At 48.7% G+C, this 25,618-nt stretch overlaps 3 protein-coding genes and 1 long non-coding RNA gene across 7 annotated transcripts in view; 3 read left to right on the forward strand and 1 right to left on the reverse strand.

Annotated features, from left to right (window-relative positions):
• The window catches only part of HPX (hemopexin), a 512,404-nt gene that overhangs the window by 321,624 nt on the left and 165,162 nt on the right, over positions 1-25,618 (forward strand). The window lies entirely within an intron of this gene.
• LOC310675545 (uncharacterized protein) overlaps positions 1-25,618 on the forward strand; it is a 288,356-nt gene that overhangs the window by 138,395 nt on the left and 124,343 nt on the right. Inside the window, exons 2-3 of one of the 4 annotated variants that reach the window (XM_083436372.1) lie at positions 20,617-20,698; positions 20,975-21,057. The exons of 1 other annotated variant lie outside the window; for it this stretch is intronic. In XM_083436372.1, the coding sequence (XP_083292498.1) occupies positions 20,617-20,698; positions 20,975-21,057 (165 nt within the window). Of the gene's footprint in view, positions 1-2,309; positions 2,437-11,710; positions 13,107-19,689; positions 20,417-20,616; positions 20,699-20,974; positions 21,058-25,618 lie in introns of those variants that run through there. 2 more of the 4 variants (XM_083436373.1, XM_083436371.1) reach the window with 2 other exon arrangements.
• LOC310675631 (uncharacterized protein) overlaps positions 1-25,618 on the forward strand; it is a 136,517-nt gene that overhangs the window by 7,371 nt on the left and 103,528 nt on the right. The gene's annotated exons all lie outside the window — the stretch shown is intronic.
• Positions 13,309-25,618, reverse strand: part of LOC310675849 — a 35,222-nt gene continuing 22,912 nt past the window's right edge. Inside the window, exon 2 of the long non-coding RNA XR_014510236.1 lies at positions 13,309-13,992. This is a non-coding gene — a long non-coding RNA (uncharacterized lncRNA). The remainder of the gene's footprint in view (positions 13,993-25,618) is intronic.

The raw sequence follows: 25,618 nt of genomic DNA on the forward strand, positions 1-25,618 counted from the left end.
GTACTGTATTGTTCTTTTTGTTTGTTTGTTTGTTTTTGTTTCTGCTTTGTTTTGTTTTGTAGTGTATAAACTGTTCAAAAAGTAATAAATATTATTTTAAAAGAACCCAAAAAACCTAAACACATTGCAGGATTCCCCCGAAATAGACCAGAGGCAATTGTATTTCATTCAGCAGAGCTTTACTGCTACTGTGAAGGCATAATGTTCCCAAATCCAAAATGTTCAGGATTGCCCTGTGCATAAGAAATCCAGTTGCAGCAGACTTAGCTGAAATTTACCACAACCTAGGACTTGCTGATCAGAAGGTTGGCGGTTCGAATACCCATGACGGGGTGAGCTGCCGTTGCTTGGTCCCTGCTCCTGCCATCCTAGCAGTTCGAAAGCACGTCAAAGTGCAAGTAGATAAATAGATACCGCTGTGGCGGGAAGGTAAACGGCATTTCTGGGCGCTGCTCTGGTTTCACCAGAAGCGGCTTAGTCATGCTGGCCACATGACCCGGAAGCTGTACGCCGGCTCCTTCGGCCAATAAAGCAAGATGAGCGTTGCAACCACAGAGTCGGCCACAACTGGACCTAATGGTCAGGGGTCCCTTTACCTTTAGGGAATTCTGGTGGCCCAAAATTAAGGAGGATACCGCAGAATACGTGAGGGTGTGTGAAGTCTGTCAGACAGCCAGGCTGTTACAACCGTTACCCACCCCAAGTAAACCGTGGGAAGTGGTATCCATGGATTTTTTCACCAACTTGCCAGTGTCACAGGAAAAAAAAACCAGTTATTTGGGTGGTGGTAGATGTGCTGACAAAGATGGCACATTTTGTACCTTGCTCTAAGATACCTTCCACAAAGGAGACAGCAGGGTTATTCGTGGATCATGTGTTTAAGTTGCACGGTATGCCATCAAGGCTAATCACAGATTGCGGAAGTCAGTTTACTTCGCATTTCTGGAGAAAGTTGATGCAGTTGTTAGGGGTGGAGGTTAGCCTGACTTCAGCTAGGAATCCACAGAGAAACCGAGAGTCAGAAAGGACCAATGCCACCCTGCAGCAATACTTGAGGTGCTATACATGCTACCATCAAGATGATTGGGTAGAGAAGCTGAGCCTGGCCGAGTTTGCACACAACAATGCGGTCCACGCATCCACGGGCATGGCCCCCTTTGTGGCGAACTATGGTGTGCATCCCAGGGCCTTTCTGGGTAGGGAAGAGGTGCTGTCAGTACCAGCAGCTGAGGAGTCTGTGGAGTAAATGGAGTACTTGCATGAGATATTGAAAGACAACCTGGAAGCATCAAAGGCAGGTTACAAAACGATCTCGGATGCACATAGGCGGGAGGGAGAGAAAATCCAGGTAGGAGACCAGGTGTGGTTGTCCTCAAAGGGGTTGCCGTTCAAAGGGAGGTGCATGAAGCTAGAGCCTCGGAGGCTGGGGCCGTTTAAGGGGGTGCAGGAGATTAATCTGGTGTCCTTTAGGCTCCAGTTCTTTGCTGTCCCCCTTTATTCCAGCACACAGGTACCAGGGGGAGAGGAAGGAACCTCCACCCCCCTTAAGCTGGTAGAAGGGGAGCAGGAGTACAAGGGGAGCAGGAGTACAAAGATGGATTCTTCCATCTGGGAAACTGGGATGCTTGCGTAGGCAGAATGATTAGAAAAACACCAATAGGAGTACCACCTATTTACAAAAAATGACTGCTCCAGTCACCAGTCTAGCTGCCGCATTCTGGATTAGTTGTAGTTTCTGGGTCACCTTCAAAGGTAGTCCCAGGTAGAGCGCATGGCAGTAGTCCAAGCAGGAGATAACCAGAGCATGCATCACTCTGGGAAGACAGTCACGGCAGATAGGGTCTCATCCTGCATACCAGATGGAGCTGGTAGACAGCAGCCCTGGACACAGAATTGACCTGCGCCTCCATGGACAGCTGTGAGTCCAAAATGACTCCCAGGCTGCACACCTGGTCCTTCAGGGGCACAGTTACCCCATTCAGGACCAGGGAATCCTCCACACCTGCCCGCCTCCTGTGCCCCCAAAACAGTACTTCTGTCTTGTCAAGATTCAACCTCAATCTGTTAGCCACCATCCATCCACCAACCAACCGCCTCCAGGCACTCACACAGGACCTTCACCGCCTTCACTGGTTCTGATTTGAAAGAGAGGTAGAGCTGGGTATCATCCGCATGCTGATTAACACCCAGCCCAAACCCCCTAATGATCTCTCCCAGCAGCTGTATTAACAGGAAGGAAAGAACAGAGCATTGTGTAGCAGATTATATTGATCCTGTCTCAGAGGAGAACATTTCCCTTTTTCTTTTAGGATCCAGTGTGCTTTGAAGATGTCGCTGTTCGCTTCACGGATGAGGAGTGGGCGTTGCTGGATCCTGACCAGAGAGCTCTGCATAAGGACGTCATGGAGGAGAATCGTGGGATCGTGGCCTCTCTTGGTAAGGCTCCCTGTGGGATTGTCATATCTGACTGGAAATTCAAAAAATACCTCTATGTGACAAACCTCATACATTTCCACATAGCTCAACAGCGCCCCCTGCAATGCCTGGGAACCTAACACCCCCACAATAAACAGTAAATAACATTTTTTTTCCTGTGGAAAGTCTTCCTCCAGTTCTGCCTTTTTATACCACGATTCGGCTGGTCTGAACTGCCCAGGCATCTTAAATGTCAGCTTCAGAGTTGTTAGGAAAGATAAGTAGCTTCTGTCAGGTTTTCTGTTTTTGTTTTCTTGGGTTGACCCAAGAGACGCCTGACATTGGCGATGGAGGGGATGCCATGACTGGGCCAAACAAAATCCATCCCACAGAAGAGCCAGGCTTATTGAATCTCAGGTAGTAGTAGCAGTGATAGTAATACTAGTAATTTTTATTTATCCCCTGCCCATCTGGCTGGGTTGCCTCAACCACTCTGGGTGGCTTCCAACACAAATATAAACATGAAACATTAATAATAAGAATCTGATCCCACATAAAAAGCACATTAGCTTTAAATGAACAACTAATACTAGTGGCTAAAATCATGGAAACTTTTTAAAAAGTGTGTTTCCGGGGTTTGATGGCTCATAACACCACTTTTTTCGGAGTGATACCATAGGAAAGATAATTTGATGAAGAATGCAATGCAATAACTTTTATGAAGGAGTATTTATTAGAACAACAGTCATAAAAAAATGTGAAACACATAGAAAAAAGGAGATATACAGAAATTCTCACCATGTTAATTAATCCTGACTTTGGTATCCTTTAGCTTTAATTCTGGCCTTACAACGCCTTCCCATGGGGTGAAGCAAGTTTTTTAGTTCTGCAGCTGTAATAATGTGGAACCAAGACTGAATTATTGCCTCTATTAATTGGGCTTTATTGCTGGGTTGCTTCTGACTAACAAGTTTCTTTAGTCGGCTCCCAAGATTTTCGCTTGGCCTATTCCCAGGCCATTCCAGCAGTGGAATATGATTTCACATTCAGAACGCTTCAGGCTCAAGTATTTGATTTATGTATTGGGGGCATTTACGACACATTAATGGGGCCATTAATGACACAAATTCTGCCCACACCTTCTGCTGTCATACAACCCCAGATCATCACACTGTCTGGGTGTTTCACGGTTGGTGTAATGCAAGTAGGATGTAAATCTTCTCCGATTCTCCTCCTCGCGTATTTCATGCCCTCACTACCAAGCAAGGAGATTGGGGTCTCATCGCTCCAAATAACACTGTCCCATTGTTCCGCTGTCCAGTTACCATGAGTTTTAGCCCAGTTTAATCTTTTCCACCTTGGCTTGAGAGATAATGGCTTTTCCCTTGGAATTCTAGCATTTAGATCAGTCCTTGCACTCAACTTCACCTTCCATTGCCCCATGTCATCTTGTAGACACCCAGATGATTTTCTTCTGACATGTAGGCACAGACTCTTCATTCTTCGATCATCACTTGCTGTTGTGCACCTTTTCCTGCCTTTACCAGTCTGATTTTGTAGTGACTGAAACTCCTTATGTTGTTGTTCAGTCGTTTAGCCGTGTCCGCCTCTTTGTGACCCCCTGGACCAGAGCACGCCAGGCACTCCTGTCTTCCACTGCCTCCCGCAGCTTGGTCAAACTAATGTTTGTGGCTTTGAGAACACTGTCCCACCATCTCGTCCTCTGCCGTCCCCTTCGCCTTGTGCCCTCCATCTTTCCCAACATCAGGGTCTTTTCCAGGGAGTCTTCTCTTCTCAGGAGGCGGCCAAAGTATTGGAGCCTCAGCTTCAGGATCTGTCCTCCCAGTGAGCACTCAGGGCTGATTTCCTTCAGAATGGAGAGGTTTGATCTTCTTGCAGTCCATGGGAGTCTCCTTATACCTCTTCACAAATATAGAAAGGCCAGCTTTGGTTACGTTTTCCTCAATCTTCTTTTTTCTTTTTTTAAAAATGAATATTTATTGAATTTTATAACAAATAAAAATATCTCAATCATCATGTTATATACAAATGTTCTCCCTTCCATCCTCCGGACTTCCCTCAACCCCCCCTCTACTGAGTTATTTAGTTTTATTTATTGTGTCCTGCTTTATATAAAAGTAAATTCCCTTATCATTTCCCTAAAATTTCTGTTACTATAATAAAGCTGACTGCAAGAAGATCAAACGCATCCATTCTTAAGGAAATCAGCCCTGAGTGCTCACTGGAAGGACAGATCGTGAAGCTGAGGCTCCAATACTTTGGCCACCTCATGAGAAGAGAAGACTCCTTGGAAAAGACCTTGATGCTGGGAAAGATGGAGGGCACAAGGAGAAGGGGACGACAGAGGATGAGATGGTTAGACAGTGTTCTCGAAGCTACAAACATGAATCTGACCAAACTGCGGGTGGCAGTGGAAGACAGGAGTGCCTGGCGTGCTCTGGTCCAGGGGGTCACGAAGAGACGGACACGACTGAACGACTAAACAACAACAACATAATAAAGCTGTGAATGTTTATTCAGACCCTGCCAGTGAGTCCAATCCATTTGGTTGTTTCTGCAAATAACCTGTAAATGGTTCCCAAACTCTTTTAAAATCCTTTTTGTCCTTCTCTCGTAGTTTCTCTGTTAGCTTAGCCAATTCTGCATAATTCATCAGTTTTTCTTACCATTGTTCTTTTGATGGTATTTCTTCCATCTTCCAATTTTGTGGAGTCAAGATATTTGCCGCTGTTGTAGCATACATGTCAGGGAACTGCCATCGGCAGGACAGGAGGTGCAAAGGCTCTCTGAGGTAGAGAGAGACGTAACAGCTGAAGAGGGAACCAGTAGGGGGCGAACAGGAATGTCAAGGGAAGGAGAGGCGGAGGAATGGCTCAGAGACGCTTCCAGCGAAAACAGTGGGGAGGTCTCAGGACCTCCTATAGGGACACCTGTTCCTCGCCGGAAACTGTCACGCAGAGAGTCCAGAAGACGTGTTTCCGTTAAGGAGCTTTTATGTTGGAAACGTTTCCGAAAGCAACCACTTTCGGATTCTGCTAGCGATTGACGCAGCCATGCTGGAGGGGCTCCGTCACAGGCAGAGGTTTGAGAACTTGTTCAAACTCTGAGGGACTTGCAGTTTACGCACAAGCAGCTCTTCATCCCATCACAGCAATCCGAAAGTGACCGAAAGCTAGCTTGTGCCAGGGAGAGGCATCATGAGCGAACCAGCCGGAACCGGAGCAGCTGGAGCAGCTGGAGGAGGTCCAAGCCTGGAGGAAAGGTATAGGACGTTGGAGATCCAGCTTGCCTTGCAAACGGCGAGGCTTGAGGAGAGGAGGGCTCAGGATGCAGAAAGGGGGAAGGAGAAAGCCACCCCGCTCACCAGAAAGATGCCAGGATTGGTGCAGAAATTTGGGGGGGACCGCAGAAACTATCATGCCTTTAGGACAGAGATGCAATACGCTCTCAATCTGCAATTTGATGACTTCCCTGATGAGGAATCGCGAGTGGCTTTTGTAATTAGCCATCTCGAATCAGGGGCGAAGGACTGGGTTAGACCCTTGATGGCAGCAAATAATGAGATCCTAAAGGACACGATGAAGTTTTTTCGTGCCATGGACCTGATGTTTTCCAGCGACATTGAGCAGGGAGGGGTGCGAAGGCAGTTAATGGCCTGCAAACAGGGGAACCGGACTGTCCGTGAGTACTGGACTGAGTTCACTATGTTGATTCATAGATTGGGGTGGGACCTGTCTGCGGAGCCCATTCAGATGCTTTTCGAAGAAGGGCTCTCTTCGTCCTTAAAAGATGAACTTTCCCGGGCCCCCAGAGCGGAGTCTATGGATCAGCTGACTAAATCCGCGCTGGCCATAGGAGCGCGCCAGGAAGCGAGGGCTTTGGAGAAGAGGGAGGGGAAAGGAGAACGTTGGAGGGAGCTCCGCATTCCAGACATTCCAGAGCAGCCTTTCCCGCCGGCAGAGCCGATGGAAGTTGGAACAGCGCGGGCGCGCGCAGTTTCAAACCTCGGTGAAGGGCGGAAGAAGGAGGGAAAGAGCGCCAAGAAATGTTATCTCTGCCAACAGCCAGGACACTTTGCCAGAGTCTGTCCACGAAGAAAGGAATGGCAAGGCATGGCAGGAGCTGTTGGGGGAGAGGAGGAGGAAAGCAAGGAGCAAGTAAAAGCCAACGCCTGGCTGCCACCGTCGGGGCACAGCAGCCAGGCCCAAAAGCAGTGAAAGTGCCCTCACCAGAACCTCCCAGACCTGCTCTAGTGATAGAGGTGTTGCTAGAGCTGCCAAACGGACACCCCCTACAGATCAAGGCCCTTCTGGATTCAGGCAGCTCCTGTAATTTCATGAGTAAGGAGTTCGCAGCTGAGCACCAGATACAAACCCTCCCCTTAAGTAAACCCCTGCAGGTGACCACGATTGACGGCAGAGAGCTGTTGGGAGGAGAAGTTAACCAACAGACAGTCCCCATGATAATGAGGGTGGCAAGGCACACCGAGAGGATAGCGTTTAATGTGGCCACCTTGGGAGGAGCTCCCATCATTTTGGGAATGAGCTGGCTGGCACTACACGATCCTCTAGTGGGCTGGCATCAGAGGGTGGTCTCCTTTGGGTCAGCGCATTGCCTAGAACACTGCAAGCAGGGGAAGGATCCAGGGGGAGCCAGGCTCACCCTAGCTGGGATGGAGGTAATGAATAAAGGGGAGGTGCCTCCGCAATATGCAGATCTGAGCAACGTATTTAGCGAAAGGGAAGCGGACAAACTGCCGCCGCATAGACCCTTTGACTGTCAAATCAACCTACTCCCTGGGGCTCAACTCCCAGTGGGCAAGCTGTACGCCATGTCAGACAGGGAGATGCAGGAGCTGAGGGAGTTCATTGACAAAAACCTGAAGCGAGGTTTCATCAGAGAGTCCCGAGCGGTGGGGGGCAGCCCAGTGTTTTTTGTGGACAAAAAAAACACAGATAAGCCGAGACTTGTAGTTGACTTCAGGGCCCTAAATGCCGTGTCGGAACCCCTGGCTTTTCCTATGCCCCGAATTGATGACATTCTGACCAGGGTGAGGAAGGGGAAGATTTTTACAAAACTGGACCTGCGGGGGGCGTACAATCTGATACGCATAAGGAAGGGGGATGAATGGAAGACCACCATGTTCACCCCTTTGGGAGCATTTGAATACCTCGTAATGCCCTTCGGTCTCCAAGCCGGCTCCGCATGTTTTCAAAGTTTTATCAACCACGTCTTGGGACCTTTGCTCTACAAGAATTGTGTGGCCTTTTTAGATGACGTGTTGGTGTATTCGGAAGATGAAGAGCAGCATGTGAGGGACGTGAGAGAAGTGTTGGGCCGGCTGCAAGCCAATCAGCTGTGGGTGAAACTGGAGAAGTGCCAGTTTCATGCCAAGGAGGTGGAATTCCTGGGGTACCGCTTGTCAGACAAAGGATTGGCCATGGATCCAGGCAAGGTCCAGGCGGTGCTGGAATGGAAGACACCGAAGACCAAGAAGGATGTGCAAAGATTCCTGGGGTTTGGGAACTTTTATCGGAAGTTCATCAAGAACTTTGCACACTTGACGGCGCCCATCACCGACTGCCTCAGTAGCAAGAAGAAATTTGTTTGGACGGCGGAGGCGGAGCGAGCTTTTGAAGAACTGAAAAGGGCTTTCGCCTCGGAAGAACAACTTCTGCATGTGGACCTACAGAAGCCCATGAGAGTGGAAACAGACGCGTCAGACCGAGCGGTAGGGGCGGTACTTCTTCAGCCGGGAAGGAATACGTCGGAGTGGAGACCGTGTGCCTTCTTCTCGAGGAAGCTGAATAAGTCCGAGCGGAACTACACGGTGTATGACAGGGAACTGCTCGCCATTCACGAAGCGTTCCGGAGGTGGAGACATTTATTGATTGGGGCACAACAGAAGGTGCAAGTGTGCACCGACCACAAGAATTTGGAGTATTGGAGAACAGCTCGAGTACTCAACCAACGACAAGTGAGATGGGCACAGGAATTTTCCAAATTCCACTTCGAGATTTGTTATGTACCAGGCCCAGAGAACGTCAGGGCGGACGCTCTCTCACGCAAACCAGAGTATTTGGAGGGGGAGGGGGCAATCGAAGAAAGACATGTCATTCCTGAGGACCGCTGGGTGTGTGGGGCGGCGCTGGTGGGGAGACGAGAACTGGTAGAGGAAACGGAAAATGACGAATATGCCCAAAATAAGCTCAGAGGTCTCAGGGGAGAGGGTGAGAGCCAGGAGGGTTTTGAGGAAAGAAACGGGGCATTGTATTACAAAGGGGCACTGTATATACCAGAAGGTGAATTGAGAGGGAGGGTACTCAAGCAGTTGCATGATAGTCCCACGGCGGGACATTTTGGACAACACAAGACCATGTGGATGGTCACCAGGGAATTTTGGTGGCCCAAGGTGAGGGAAGATGTAAAGGAGTATGTAAGAGGGTGTGACCAATGTCAGAGGGCCAAGGGGGAAAGAAGGGCGCCGGCAGGGTTATTAGAACCATTACCCACGCCAGAACGGCCTTGGGAGGCGGTATCAATAGATTTTATGACGGATCTGCCCAAATCCAAGGGGAAAACGGCCATTATGGTAGTAGTGGACCTGTTAACTAAGATGTGCCACTTTGTAGCATGTTCACATGCAGTCACAGCGGAAGAAACAGCGAAGTTGTTTGTAGAACACATATTCCGGCTGCACGGCGCCCCCTTGAGGGTGATCTCAGACCGCGGCAAACAATTTACTTCCAGGTTCTGGAGGAAGCTCATGAGCTTGCTGCACGTGGAAGTCAATTTTTCGACTGCCCGGCACCCTGAAACCAACGGGCAGGCGGAAAGAGCAAATGGCATCCTCCAACAATATCTGAGGTGTTATGTCAATGACAGAGAGAATGATTGGGTCGAAAAGCTGGCGCTGGCAGAATTTGCCTACAACAATGCGGAGAATGTGTCCACAGGGATGAGCCCCTTTTTGGCCAATTACGGGTGTCACCCCAGGGCATTCCCAGGGGAGGGGGGCGAGAGATGGAGCGTCCCAGCGGCCGAACATTTTGTAGAAGAGATGGAAGCGATCCATCGTCAGCTTCAGCTCAACTTAGAAAGGGCCAAGGCACAATATAAGAAGCAGGCAGACAAGAACAGAAGGGAAGGTGAAACAATAAGGGTGGGGAATCAGGTGTGGCTGTCCACCCAAGGGTTGCCGTTCAAAGGGGGTTGTAAAAAGTTAAGACCCAAGAGATTGGGACCCTTTGAGGTCATTCAGCAGGTCAACCCAGTGGCTTTCAAACTCCGGTTACCCAGCCACATGAAATTGCACCCAGTGTTCCACAGGTCGTTACTGTCACCGTACAAGGGGGGAGGTGAAGGGGAGTACACCAGGGGACCAGTCTTGGAAGAGAGGGAAAGCAGTAACCATGTAGCGGAAATCCTCGATTCCAGGTGGAAGGGCAATCAGGTGGAGTATTTGGTGGCGTGGGAAGGGGAACCGGAGTCAGAAAACACCTGAGTGACTGCAGAGGAGGTCAATGACGAGGTTTTAACAGAAACGTTCCACCAAAGATTCCCGAGGAAACCACAGCCGGTAGCAAGGTTTAGGAGGGAGTATTTCGGCACCACCGACGAGGAAGAGGAACTGGAAGGATTCGCGGAGTCGGAGTTGGAAGAAAGAACGGACTCAGATGACGAGGAGTACCGAGAGACTAGGAACAACAACAAGTGGAGAAAGGTGTTCGAAACTTCGGACGATGAGGAAGGTTCTTTCCGGGGTTTTACCTCCTCCCAACCCGTAGGGGAGGAGACGGGAGGGGGTGAAGGGGGCCCTGGAGGGGAGGTGGATGTCAGGGAACTGCCATCGGCAGGACAGGAGGTGCAAAGGCTCTCTGAGGTAGAGAGAGACGTAACAGCTGAAGAGGGAACCAGTAGGGGGCGAACAGGAACGTCAAGGGAAGGAGAGTCGGAGGAATGGCTCAGAGACGCTTCCAGCGAAAACAGTGGGGAGGTCTCAGGACCTCCTATAGGGACACCTGTTCCTCGCCGGAAACTGTCACGCAGAGTCCAGAAGACGTGTTTCCGTTAAGGAGCTTTTATGTTGGAAACGTTTCCGAAAGCAACCACTTTCGGATTCTGCTAGCGATTGACGCAGCCATGCTGGAGGGGCTCCGTCACAGGCAGAGGTTTGAGAACTTGTTCAAACTCTGAGGGACTTGCAGTTTACGCACAAGCAGCTCTTCATCCCATCACAATACATAAATAATGTCCATTTTTCTTTTGGCAGCTCTTGATTTGAGATACCTAACAGAAAGGCTTCAGGATGTTTACTAAAGCTCATTTTAAACATTTTTTTCCAGTTCATTATATATCATTTCCCAATATTTTTTAATGCATTTGCATTCCCACCACATGTGATAAAATGTTCCTTCCTTTTCTTGACATCTCCAGCATCTCTTATTTTCTTTCTTAAACATATTTGCCATTTTCACTAGTGTGATATACCATCTATACATCATTTTCATGTAATTCTCTCTTAATAATATACAATCTGTAAATTTTATATCAACTTTCCACAATTTCCCCCAACTTTCAAATTGAATGTTGTGTCCCACATCCTGAGCACATTTAAACATGACTGATTTAACCTCTTCATCTTTGGTTTCCCACTCTAATAAAACGCTATATGCTTTTTTAAACAAAATTGTATAAAGTTGGAAAAAGAAGAAGAGTCCTCAATCTTTCTTCTAATTTCTTCATTACTGTAGCCTTTTTCACTTAACAGTACTTTTTTTCATCGCTTCTGGGTCTCTGGTCAACTCTTTGTGCCATTTCTTTAATTTTATTATGTTTTACAAACTCACTAAATGAAAAAAACACCAAATAAGCAACGAACGTGATAGACATCACATAACACACTGACAAAAGTCAACCTAAGCAAGTTGTGCTTCCTTTTTCTAGTTATTTGGCTGTAACTTTTGATAGAATACAGATAGGTACATTCTTGATTAAATTATCCTTACATTGATACATAATTTGTGGTATTACTCCAAATGAAGTGGTGTTACGAACCATCAAATATCTGAAATATACTTCCCCCCCCAAAGGCTTCCACAATTTTGGCGACTAATATATATCAAACAATTCAACATTCAACAATCCATCAGAATATATTACTAAAAATGTTGGTTAATGACAACCAACAAAGGCAATGAACAAAGACCCAACTCCCTTCAGTTCTTCTTGATTTGTGCCTGAGGCTCTAATCCCATTTTTGTCTCCATTGCAGATTTTGATGAATTAGAAATCAAGAACAAGGGTGACCATGACAAAACCCCCGGAAAGAAGCCATGCAAAAATTTGGAATGTGGAGAGAGCAGCAGTCAGAGCTCCCATTCCACTTCCCAACAAAGAATTCTCATTGGAAAGAAACCCTATCAGTGCGTGGAATGTGGAAAGAGCTTCAGTCAGAGCGCCAATCTCACTAAGCATCAGAAAATTCATACAGGGGAGAAACCCTATCAGTGCATGGAATGTGGAAAGAGCTTCAGTCAGAGCGCCAATCTCACTTGCCATCAGAGAATTCATGCAGGGGAGAAACCCTATCAGTGTGTGGAATGTGGAAAGAGCTTCAATAAGAACTCCAATCTCACTTCCCATCAGAGAATTCATACAGGGGAGAAACCCTATCAGTGCATGGAATATGGAAAGAGCTTCAGTATGAGCTCCAATCTCACATCCCATCAAAGAATTCATACAGGGGAGAAACCCTATCAGTGCGTGGAATGTGGAAAGAGCTTCAGTCAGAGCTCCTCTCTCACTTCCCATCAGAGAAGTCATAGAGGGGAGAAACCCTATCAGTGCGTCAAATGTGGAAAGAGCTTCACTGATACCTCCTCTCTCACTTCCCATCAGAGAATTCATAGAGGGGAAAAACCCTATCAGTGCGTGGAATGTGGAAAGAGCTTCACTGATAGCTCCTCTCTCACTTCCCATCAGAGAATTCATACAGGGGAGAAACCCTATCAGTGCGTCGAATGTGGAAAGAGCTTCAGTCAGAGCTCCTCTCTCACTTCCCATCAGAGAATTCATGCAGGGGAGAAACCATATCAGTGTGTGGAATGTGGAAAGAGCTTCACTGATAGCTCCTCTCTCACTTCCCATCAAAGAATTCATACAGGGGAGAAACCCTATCAGTGCATGGAATGTGGAAAGAGCTTCACTGATAGCTCCAATCTCACTTCCCATCAAAGAATTCATACAGGGGAGAAACCCTATCAGTGCATGGAATGTGGAAACACCTTCAGTCAGAGAGGCCATCTCACTTCTCATCAGAGAATTCATAGTGGGGAGAAACCCTATCAGTGCATGGAATGTGGAAAGAGCTTCAGGACGAGCTCCCATCTCACTTCTCATCAGAGAATTCATACAGGGGAGAAACCCTACCAGTGAGTGGAATATGAAAAGAGCTTCAGGAAGAGCTCAGATCTCACTAAGCATCAGAGAATTCATACAGGGGAGAAACCCTACCAGTGAGTGGAATATGAAAAGAGCTTCAGGAAGAGCTCAGATCTCACTAAGCATCAGAGAATTCATACAGGGGAGAAACCCTATCAGTGCATGGAATGTGGAAAGAGCTTCAGGAAGAGCTCAGATCTCACTTCCCATCAGAGAATTCAGACAGGGGAGAAACCCTATCAGTGCATGGAATGTGGAAAGAGCTTCAGGAAGAGCTTCAATCTCATTTCCCATCAGAGAATTCATGCAAAGGTTGGAAAAACCATTATACAGCTTTAGGAGCCAGGCACCTTGCTAACCAGGCCTTTGCCTGATTGACATCTAATGCCCTTTTAAAATGTGGTAGTGAGGGGGGTTACAGATGTGTAGTTTGTGTTTTTATATTTTCTTTTTATGTTGTAACCATCCTGCGACATGTGGGAACAGGAGTCAACTCTTAGAGGCTGATGGGTCTTTGCCCCCCCAATAATATACAGTCATACCTTTTGTTACATTTGCTTCAGGTTACGTCTTTTCAGGTTGCATCCTGCGGCAACCCGGAAGTACTGGAAAGGGTTACTTCTGGGTTTCACCGCTTGCCATGTGCAGACGTGCAAAATGATGTCATGCGCATGCGCAGATGTGGCGACTTGTGACCGTTGCATGCGCAGACACGGGTTGTGTTCCTTTCAGGTTGCGAATGGAGCTCCAGAACGGATCCCGTTCGCAACCAGAGGTCCAACTGTATTTGATGGAGAAACCACCAGTTGGTACATGGTACAGTTGCTATTCCAATGGTGTGCATGCATCATGTGATTGTTTGTGCAAGGCAGGCCTTACCTGGCCCCCCACCCATATTTTATTCAAGTTGGCACCACAGAGTTGGGTGGTATACAAATTAAATAAATATATAAATCACATTCCTTTGCACATGTTCCAGCTTGTCAATATCCTTATTTATTATCATTTTTAATATTTATGTGCCCTCCATCTGAAGATTTTATAACATAACCATACTGGATGAAAGCATGGCTTTCTCAAAAACAAGTCAAGCCCGAGAAATCTCTCCTCCCCCTTTTTTTGGATGGAGTTACAAACTTTGTTGATCAGGGGAGAAGGCTTTTGACAAAGTCCCCCGTGATATTTTTGCCAGAAAGCTGGTAAAATGTGGGCTGAATGAGGTAACTGTTAGGTGGATTTGACGGACCGAACCCAAAGAGGACTCCTTCATGGTTCCTCATCATCCTGGGGAAAAGTGACAAGAGGGGTGCTGCAGGGTTCTGTCCTGGGCCCGTTGTTGTTCAACGTCTTTATAAATGACTTGGATGAGGGAACTGAGGGGATGCTCATCACATTTGCAGACGACACCAAACGGGGAGCAGAGGTCAACACAATAATCTTTATTGTCATTATCCCATGTCGCAGAAGGCAGAATCAGATCAAAGACATGAATTTTGTCGTTTAGTCATGTCCGACTCTTCATGACCCCATGGACCAGAGCACGCCAGGCACTCCTGTCTTCCACTGCCTCCCGCAGTTTGGTCAAACTCATGCTGGTAGCTTCGAGAACACTATCCAACCATCTCGTCCTCTGTCGTCCCCTTCTCCTTGTGCCCTCCATCTTTCCCAGCATCAGGGTCTTTTCCAGGGAATAGAATCATAGAATCATAGAGTTGGAATAGACCACAAGGGCCATCGATTCCAACCCCCTGCCAAGCAGGAAACACCATGAGAGCACTCCTGACATGGTTGTCAAGCTTCTGCTTAAAGACCTCCAAAGAAGGAGACTCCACCACACTCCTTGGCAGCAAATTCCACTGTCGAACAGCTCTTCCTGTCAGGAAGTTCTTCCTAATGTTTAGGTGGAATCTTCTTTCTTGTAGTTTGGATCCATTGCTCCGTGTCCGCTTCTCTGGAGCAGCAGAAAACAACCTTTCTCCCTCCTCTATGTGACATCCTTTTATATATTTGAACATGGCTATCATATCCCCCCTTAACCTCCTCTTCTCCAGGCTAAACATGCCCAGCTCCCTTAGCCGTTCCTCATAAGGCATCGTTTCCAGGCCTTTGACCATTTTGGTTGCCCTCCTCTGGACACGTTCCAATTTGTCAGTGTCCTTCTTGAACTGTGGTGCCCAGAACTGGACACAGTACTCCAGGTGAGGTGTGACCAGAGCAGAATACAGTGGCACTATTACTTCCCTTGATCTAGATGCTATACTCCTATTGATGCAGCCCAGAATTGCATTGGCTTTTTTAGCTGCCGCGTCACACTGTTGGCTCATGTCAAGTTTGTGGTCAACCAAGACTCCTAGATCCTTTTCACATGTACTGCTCTCAAGCCAGGTGTCACCCATCTTCTATTTGTGCCTCTCATTTTTTTTGCCCAAGTGCAATACTTTACATTTCTCCCTGTTAAAATTCATCTTGTTTGTTTTGGCCCAGTTCTCTAATCTGTCAAGGTCGTTTTGAAGTGTGATCCTGTCCTCTGGGGTGTTAGCCACCCCTCCCAGTTTGGTGTCATCTGCAAATTTGATCAGGATGCCCTTGAGTCCATCATCCAAGTCGTTGATAAAGATGTTGAATAAGACCGGGCCCAAGACAGAACCCTGTGGCACCCCACTAGTCACTCTTCTCCAGGATGAAGAGGAACCATTGATGAGCACCCTTTGGGTCCGGTCAGTCAGCCAGTTACAAATCCACTGAGTGGTAGCATAGTCAAGACCGCATTTTACCAGCTTCTTTGCAAGAATATCATGGGGCACCTTGTCAAATGCCTTGCTGAAATCAAGGTAGGCTACATCCACTGCGTTCCCTTCATCTACCAGGCTTGTAATTCTGTCAAAAAACAAGATCAGGTTAGTCTGACATGACTTATTTTTCAGAAATCCATGCTGACTATTGGTGATCACAGCATCCCTTTCTAGGTGCTCACAGACTGTTTGCTTAATGATCTGCTCCAGAATCTTCCCTGGTATTGATGTCAGACTGACTGGGCGGTAATTATTTGGGTCCTCTCTCAGGGTCTTGGGTCTTCTCTTCTCATGAGGTGGCCAAAGTATTGGAGCCTCAGCTTCAGGATCTGTCCTTCCAGTGAGCACTCAGGGCTGATTTCCTTAAGAATGGATAGGTTTGACCTTCTTGCAGTCCATGAGACTCTCAAGAGTCTCCTCCAGCACCAGAATTCAAAAGCATAAATTCTTTGGCGATCAGCCTTCTTTATGGTCCAGCTCTCACTTCCATACATCACTACTGGGAAAACCATGGCTTTAACGATACGGACCTTTGTTGGCAAGGTGATGTCTCTGCTTTTTAAGATGCTGTCTAGGTTTGCCATCGCCTTTCTCCCAAGAAGCAGGCATCTTTTAATTTTGTGACTGCTGTCACCATCTGCAGTGATCATGGTCATGAATCATAATAGGACATGAATATTACCACTTTATTCTGCCTTGGTCTGGCCCCACCTAGAATCCTGTGTTCAGTTCTGGGCGTCACAATTTAAGTATCCAAAAGGTGGGGGAACACAATCCGTATTCCTTTTATAACACGTGGCCAATGTTTATTGAATACATAAATTGTGAAGACTGTTGCCAGAATCTACCCAGCACTTGTGGAAATATGTGGCGTGATCTTTTAGAATAATCAGTTGAAACTTTAACACATGGCAGGATGAAAGCCTGCAATTCCATGAGGACAAGCTATTTGTTGTTTACTGTTGTAACCATTGCTTTCTTTAAAATTATCTTTTATACGATGAAAATAAATAAAAGCACAAGTTTAATTTCATCTGGAGACGGTATCTCCCATTATTTTCACATAATCTACCGTATTTTTCGTCCCATAGGACGCTCCGTTCCATAGGACACACCTAATTTTTTGGGGGGGAAATAAAGGAAAATTCCACCCCCTTATTTCCCCCCCCCAAACCAGGTCGGGAAAACCAAACCAGGTCGAGGAACAGCGGGATTGCGGCGCTGCGCCTCCCCGCTGTCCCCCAAGCTTGTGGGGCTGGCCGATGTCTGCCCAAAGCACGGGGCACTCTGCTTCAGCCCAGCCAAGAGCCAAAGGCCCCCCCAAAAGGGACGGAGGGAGATGCACAGAGCCCAGCCAAGAGCCAAAGGCCCCCTCAAAAGGGACCGAGGGAGATGCTCAGAGCCCAGCCAAGAGCCAAAGGCCCCCCCAAAGGGACCGAGGGAGATGCTCAGAGCCCAGCCAAGAGCCAAAGCCCCCCCCCCAGGAACCGAGGGAGATGCTCAGAGCCCAGCCAAGAGCCAAAGCCCCCCCCCCAAAGGGACCGAGGGAGATGCTCAGAGCCCAGCCAAGAGCCAAAGGCCCCCCCAAAGGGACCGAGGGAGATGCTCAGAGCCCAGCCAAGAGCCAAAGGCCCCCCCCCAAAAGGGACCGAGGGAGATGCTCAGAGCCCAGCCAAGAGCCAAAGGCCCCCCAAAAAAGGGACCGAGGGAGATGCTCAGAGCCCAGCCAAGAGCCAAAGGCCCCCCAAAAGGGACCGAGGGAGATGCTCAGAGCCCAGCTAAGAGCCAAAGGCCCCCCCAAAAAAAAGGGACCGAGGGAGATGCTCAGAGCCCAGCCAAGAGCCAAAGCCCCCCCCCAAGGGACCGAGGGAGATGCTCAGAGCCCAGCCGAGAGCCAAGATCCCCCCAAAAAAGGGACCGAGGGAGATGCTCAGAGCCCAGCTAAGAGCCAAAGGCCCCCCATAGGCGGAGCCAGGGGGAAGCTGCCCCCTTAGAGCCATTCAGAATGATAGAAATTAATAGATATCAGAGTTCTGCCCTGGCTAAGCGAGTGGGCAATGTAAAGGGGGCTGAGCTGGGCGGACTGGCCTTGCATGGGTTAAAGAGAACTGAGCTGCCTTCCTAGAGAGGACAGGAAGCGGGGGGGGGGAGGTCCTCCAGAGCCAAGGCCCCTCCCTCCCCAGTCCTTTCCTGCTTCGGTGTCTCCCCTGCAAGGGCTGCCTCGCTGTCTCTCCCGGGATCTGGTGAGTCTCCTCTCTCTCTGGGATCTGGTGCGTCTCCTCTCTCTCTGGGATCTGGTGAGTCTCCTCTCTCTCTGGGATCTGGTGAGTCTCCTCTCTCTGGGATCTGGTGAGTCTCCTCTCTCTCTGGGATCTGGTGAGTCTCCTCTCTCTCTGGAATCTGGTGGGGGTCCCAGGGCTGCAGCAGGGGAGGGGGCCTGGGGGGCCTGATCTGCTCCTGCAGGGGGGGGGGACCCCAAGTCAGGGAGGAGAGGGTCCTGCCAGGGAGGGGCCGGGTCTGCAGCGCTCTCCTTCCTGCAGAGCAGAGGATCCCAAACTCAGTTGGCCTTTCAGAAAAACAATGACTCTCCCACGAAATCTCCCTTCTTTAAACAAAGGAGTCCCTGGGAGTTTAACTCAGTGTGACGTCGCTCAGCCTCATTTCACAACAGAGGAAACATGTGCAAATGGTTTTCCAAAGCCGGACGAGGAGGTGGACTAGACACCCCCCCCCCCAAAAAAAAACCCATGAGGAGGAAGGAAGGAAGGAAAGGTGGGAGAGGAAGGCCAGGAATAAAGAGAGGGATCCCAGCCCAGAGTCTGGCTGCTGCATTGGGGACCAGTTTTCCAGTGTCTCCCAGGGCAGCTCCCCACGGAGGCCAGTGCAGCAATCCCCTCGCACCCAGAGCAGGGCATCCCAGGACCACATCCTCTCTGTCCCAAAGGGGTTGTTGCTGGCAAAGCAGCCGGAAATGGGCGCTGCTACTCCCTGAGCCTCCAGGGACCTTGGCATCAATGGCTGTGCGTGTGTTCAGCCATCTAAGAGAATAATAATGTCCAGATACATTCCTGGCCCTCAGAGCAAAGAAAAAGGGACCCCACCCCAGGAGTCTGTCTGGAGAGCGGCAGAGAGACCAAGTGCAAGTAAAGGAGATGGAAGCAGGGGGGAAATGTGCCCTGAAGTGGGGGTGGGGGGAGAAGAACTCCTGAGGACCCCCAGGTGAGGACCCCCGTAATAGTAGTAATAATAATAATAATAATTTATTATTTATACCCCACCCATCTGGCTAGATTTCCCCAGCTACTTTGGGCGGCTCCCAAACAGGAGCACTAAAAACAGAATAAAACATTAAAAGTTTCCCTGAACAGGTCTGCCTTCAGATGTCTTCTAAAACCACTATTGAGAAGGCCCTCTGCCTGGTTACCTGTATCTTTGCTTCTCGCAATGAGGGAACCGCCAGAAGGCCCTCAGCCCTGGACCTCAGCGTCCGGGCAGAATGATGGGGGTGGAGACGCTCCTTCAGGTATACTGGGCCAAGGCCGTTTAGGGCTTTAAAGGTCAACACCAGCACTTTGAATTGTGCTCGGAAACGCACTGAGAGCCAATGTAGGTCTTTCAAGACTGGTGTTACGTGGTCTCGGCAGCCGCTCCCAATCACCAGTCTAGCGGCCGCATTCTGGATTAGTCGTAGTTTCCGAGTCACCTTCAAAGGTAGCCCCACGTAGAGCGCATTGCTGTAGTCCAAGCGGGAGATAACTAGAGCATGCACCACTCTGGCGAGACAGTCCGCGGGCAGGTAGGGTCTCAGCCTGCGTACGAGGTGGAGTTGGTAGACAGCTGCCCTGGATACAGAATTGACCTGCGCCTCTATGGACTGTTGTGAGTCCAAAATGACTCCCAGGCTGCGCACCTGGTCCTTCAGGGGCACAGTTACCCCATTCAGGACCAGGGAATCCTCCACACCTGCCCGCCTCCTGTCCACCAAAAACAGCACGAGCTCCGAGGGCCTTCTGGCGGTTCCCTCATTGCGAGAAGCAAAGCTACAGGGAACCAGGCAGAGGGCCTTCTCGGTAGTGGCGCCCGCCCTGTGGAACACCCTCCCATCAGATGTCAAAGCGATAAACAACTACCTGACATTCAGAAGACATCTTAAGGCAGTCCTGTTCAGGGAAGTTTTTAATGTGTGATATTTTAGTGTTTTTTGGTTTCTATGGAAGCCACCCAGAGTGGCTGGGGAAACCCAGCCAGATGGGCGGGGTACAAATAAGATATTATTATTATTATTATTATTATTATTATTATTATTATTATTCCAATCTCTTAGAGACTTCCTGAGAGCACAGATGGATGAGCACGACTCAGCTGGCCCTGGAGCAGGAAGAGGCCATGCCATCCAAACTGGGAGCAGTGGGGGATTCTGGGAAAACTCTGTGCAGAAGATCCTGGGTGAGGAGGACACCCTCCGCTCAGAGGTGCAGAGGCAGCAGTTGAGGCAGTTGTGCTGCCAGGAGGCCAAAGGACCCCGAGAGGTTTGCAGCCAACTTCACCACTTTTGCCACCAGTGGCTGAAGCCAGAAAGGCACACGAAAACTGAGATGCTGGACCTGGTGATCTTGGAGCAGTTCCTGGCTGTCCTTCCCCCGGAGATGGAGAGCTGGGTGAGGGACTGTGGAGCAGAGACCAGTTCCCAGGCGGTGGCCCTGGCTGAAGGTTTCCTCCTGAGTCAGGCAGAGAAGAGAAAGCAGGTGAGGGAGACTTCTCTGGATACTCCCAAGGGGCTCCAAATAGGATGGAGAACATCCCATAATGCTCTCCTGATGGCCCTTCCTTTTCCTGGGAAAGCATCCATGGAATAAGATTTCACACCCTTACAGTTTTTGACTTTGTCATTCTCTTTCTAGTATTTCTCTCCATTCTCTGTTTTGAATCCTTGTTTCTTTCTCAGGGAAAGGATCTCTTTGCAGAAATGGACCTGGATTCCTGTGAGGCAGAGAGGCCTCCGTTGGACACCAGAGAGAGGCCTCTGGGTAAGGAGGAAGGTGGTTTTTCTCCAGTTGGTCTCATTCTGTTGGTTTCTGGGTTCTTTTCATCAAGTTTTCTTTTGTGGGGGGGAGTTGGGAGGAAGGGTCGAGAGGAGGAGAGATGTATTTCTGCACAACTAACATATGAAATGGGCACAAATGTCCAAATGCACTCAGCAGGTAAGGCTTTCTGAAAGGCCCATCTGTAGTTAGAGATGCCCTGTTTCACCTGTGAGAGAAGCAGGCACTCCTGGCATCCTGCTTACCTGTTTTCTCTTTCAGGAGACAGAATGATGCCGGCAAAACCTCCTGATCCACCTTTTCATGGGGGCAGAAGGATAGCAGCAGCTGTGGAACCAGATCAGGTCAGGGGAAGCTGCCTTGTGGGGACAGAGGCCGAGGGATGGAGCAATGTCATGGACTGGTTGGGCACAGAGGAATGGTGGGAGGAAGCAGCCGGGGAGCCAGGAAAGGAGGACGTCTCAGAGTCCAAGGAGTGGAGGTGGAGGAAGGATGAGCGGTCAGAGGGAGAAGAGGGAGAAGCCTGGGAAGAGGAGATGTCAGAAGCTGAAGGGGCAACAGGGCTTAGTGAGCTGGGAGACTCTGTGGCAGAATGCAGTGCAGAATCGGAGGCAGAAGAGGAAGGAGGCAAGTGGGAGGAGGGAGGTCGAGAGTCAGAGGTGAGTCAGGAGAAGGAGGAGCCACTGGGGGTCAGTATAACTTTGACAGAAGAGTTGACAGAACCTCTTTAAACCAGCTGTACTCTGAAGGAATGACCCAAACCTTACGAACTTTCTGACTGTTTCTTTTTTGCAGAGAAGCTTCCAGAACCCTCTTGAATTACCTTATTTTTCGCTCTATATGATGCACTTTTTCCCCTCCAAAAATGAAGTGGGAAAGTGTGTGTGTCCTATGGAGCGAATGCAGGCTTTCGCTGAAGCCTGGAGCGCGAGAGAGGTCCCGGCGGACAGCTGCCTGCAGCCCGAAGCCCGGGGAGTGCAGTGCTGTGCACCCCGGGCTTCGGGCAACTCTCCACAAGTCTTTGGAGCCCGGTGGGAGTTCCCTCCGGGCTCCCAAGGCTTGCGGATAGCAGCCTGCTGTCCCCGAAGCCAAAACAGTGAGACGGGGTGCTGTGCTGCCCTTCGTCTAACTGTTCTAGCTTCGGGATGGCTGCGCAAAGCCTCTGCAGGGCGGCGGGGTGAAGGTACCCTGTCGCCCTGCGGAGGCTACAAAGGCTGTCCCTGAAGCCTCAAGCCTTTGGAGTGCAGCTGCGCTCCAAAGGCTTCAGGGATCTTTGAGGCTGGCGGTGGGGGAAAGCAGCGCTTCCCCCCAGCGCCAGCCCCACAAGCTCGGGGGGCAACGGCAAGGTTCCCCAACCTGCTCTTGAACGCACCATGAACGCACCTTGTTTTTGAGGGGGAGAACAAGAAAAAAAATCCCCCCCCATTCTCCCCCTCCTATGGTCCGGTGTGTCCAAAAGTGTGAAAAATACGGGATCTAGAATAGGAAAGAGCTCTACATATCAGATCAATGCTTTCTCCACTAATAAATGCAGACTGACAATCCCACCATTTATTAAGTGCAGAAAGTTTTGTTGTTGTTGTTTAGTCGTTTAGTTGTGTCCGACTCTTCGTGACCCCATGGACCAGAGCACGCCAGGCACTTCTGTCCTCCACTGCCTCCCACAGTTTGTTCAAACTCAAGCTGGTAACTTCGAAAACACTAGAATCATAGAATCATAGAGTTGGAAGAGACCACAAGGGCCATCGAGTCCAACCCCCTGCCAAGCAGGAAACACCATCAGAGCACTCCTGACATATGGTTGTCAAGCCTCTGCTTAAAGACCTCCAAAGAAGGAGACTCCACCACAATCCTTGGCAGCAAATTCCACTGTCGAACAGCTCTTACTGTCAGGAAGTTCTTCCTAATGTTTAGGTGGAATCTTCTTTCTTGTAGTTTGGATCCATTGCTCCGTGTCCGCTTCTCTGGAGCCCGGGGAGTGCAGTGCTGTGCACCCCGGGCTATCCAACCATCTTCTCTTCTCCATCTTCACTATCCAACCATCTTCTCTTCTCAGGAGTCTTCTCTTCTCAGGAGGTGGCAAAGTATTGGAGCCTCAGCTTCACGATCTGTCCTTCCAGTGAGCACTCAGGGCTGATTCCCTTAAAAATGGATAGGTTAGATCTACTTGCAGTCCATGGGACTCTCAAGAGTCTCCTCCAGCACCATAATTCAAAAGCATCAATTCTTCGGCGATCAGCCTTCTTTATGGTAGTGCAGGAAGTATTGATATGCAAAACACCTCTGGAAAAACATTGCATTTATTCCTTCGACAAGAATAAATCCTAGCCTTTGGTTGGTAGACCTGCAGTTCACCAGCAGACGACAGTCTGACCAGAAGCTTCTGTGAGCAGCAGAACAACATCCTGCCTCCGAAAACTAAATGTTGTCCCTCACATTAGAAAACAAAAGGCTACCTATGAAACCTGACACAGTTAAGGAAAAAACACAACTCACTCATCAAAACAGCTATCTTATAAACCGTATCACCTTATCTTAGTTTGGTTAGCTTACTAATAGTATATAAACTCCACTCAAACATATAAAGCAAGACCTGAAAACCTCGCTTTATAGCAAATCTCTCCAACAGAATATTCAACAGAGCACTTCTTTACCAGACCACATCAACAAACTTTGCCCTGTATCATCTCACTTTTCAAATCTCTCCACACTAAAGAAACTTCCACCTAGACAACTAGTCCATTAATTGAGTGACAGTGCAAACTGACAGATCCTCAGAGAATGAGCTGCTCTTCTCATTAGGCCTGAAGCAAAGCCAAGTCTGTGAATATCGTGCTCTTGCTGATAAAGAGTTAACTCCAGCTGTGCACTGTGGGATTTCCTGCCCAGATAACTCTGTGACACGAGTCTTCTGAATGTTGCCAGTAGGATTCATCTGTAGTTGCAGTTTTCATGGAATCCTAGAGTTGAAAGGGACCCCAAGGGTCATCAATTCCCACCCTCTGCATTGCAGGAGTCTCAGCTAGATCATCCAAGACAGATGGCCATCCAGACTAGGCTTCTTGTATTTCTAGATTAATCACTGAATGCTAGAATAGGCTTCTATGCAGTGGACAGATGAGAACAAATAGTGGCCAAGATTCACTTAGCTAGCCCCAACAGCATGCCCCCTTGAACCCCTGGAATTTGGCTCTAGGGCACTGGGAGGAAACCTCCCCAGAACTACTCACGAGGAGAGGAGAAAGTGGATCCTTCCATCTGGGAAACAGGAATCCCTGCGTAGGCAGGATGACTTGAAATCCACAAGGAAGAGAACCACTTATTTGCACAAAGATGAATACCCATAATTAAAAGCTGAATAAAATAATTCAATTAAAACGTCAAAATAGGCATCCATAATAAAAATGTGCAGCAAAGCAATCCTATTGAAACAACGCAGCAATTAAGAGGAAGGAAACCACAGAGCATTGTGTAGCAGATCATATTTCTGCTGTCTCAGAGGAGGACATTTCCCTTTTTCTTTTAGGGTCCAGTGTGCTTTGAAGACGTCTCTGTTTGTTTCACGGACGAGGAGTGGGCGTTGCTGGATCCTGACCAGAGAGCTCTGCATAAGGACGTCATGGAGGAGAATCGTGGGATCGTGGCCTCTCTTGGTAAGGCTCCCTGTGGGATCGTCCTATCTGCCTGGAAATACAAAAAATACCTCTATGTGACAAACCTCATATATTTTCACAGAGCTCAGCAGCGCCCCCTCCAACACCTGGGAACCTAACACCCCCACAATAAACAGTAAATAACATTTTTTTTCCTGTGGAAAGTCTTCCTCCAGTTCTGCCTTTTTATACCACGATTCGGCTGGTCTGAACTGCCCAGGCATCTTAAATGTCAGCTTCAGAGTTGTTAGGAAAGATAAGTAGCTTCTGTCAGGTTTTCTGTTTTTGTTTTCTTGGGTTGACCCAAGAGACGCCTGACATTGGCGATGGAGGGGATGCCATGACTGGGCCAAACAAAATCCATCCCAAAGAAGAGCCAGGCTTATTGAATCTCAGGTAGTAGAATCAGTGATAATAATAGTAATAGTAATAATTTCTATTTATCCCCTGCCCATCTGGCTGGGTTGCCCCAGCCACTCTGGGTGGTTTCCAGCACATATATACACATGAAACATTAGTAATAACAATCTGATCCCATATAAAAAATACATTAACTTTAAAATAAACAACTTATAGTAGTGGCCAAAATTGAGGAAATCTTTTGCAAAAAGTATATTTCCGAGGTTTGATGGCTCAAAACACCACTTTTTTGATGGAATTGTTGCCACTATTAATTGGGCTTTATTGCTGGGTTGCTTCTGACTAACTAAATATTTCTATAAATATATATTGTTGTCGTTTAGTCGTTTAGTCGTGTCTGACTCTTCGTGACCCCGTGGACCAGAGCACGCCAAGCACTTCTGTCTTCCACTGCCACCCGCAGTTTGGTCAAACTCATGTTTGTAGCTTCGAGAACACTGTCCCACCATCTCATCCTCTGTCGTCCCCTTCTCCTTGGGCCCTCCATCTTTCCCAACATCAGGGTCTTTTCCAGGGAGTCTTCTCATGAGGTGTAAGGGGTGAGGGTGCTGATAAGCTAGTAAAGCAACACTCCGGGCTTCGCGCCATCTCTTCACAAGATTTATTGTTCAGCTTCAAAGCCGTTTATGAGAGATCAAACACATACATCCATACTCAGCTATCCAGATGAGTCATCTGACTTTCGTCTGTGACGCTGCCAACAAGCCCATTCCCGGAAATGACGTTTCCTTTTCGTTTTGCCCTGTGAATGGCTGGGTCCTGCTTTAGGCTCCCCCCTGCCAGTTTCCCCTTCTGACGAGGAAGAGACACTGCTGAATGCCGGCTTGGTTGG

Source organism: Podarcis tiliguerta (assembly GCF_965153285.1).
Source record: "Podarcis tiliguerta genome assembly, chromosome: 4".
Classification (NCBI taxonomy): domain Eukaryota; kingdom Metazoa; phylum Chordata; class Lepidosauria; order Squamata; family Lacertidae; genus Podarcis; species Podarcis tiliguerta.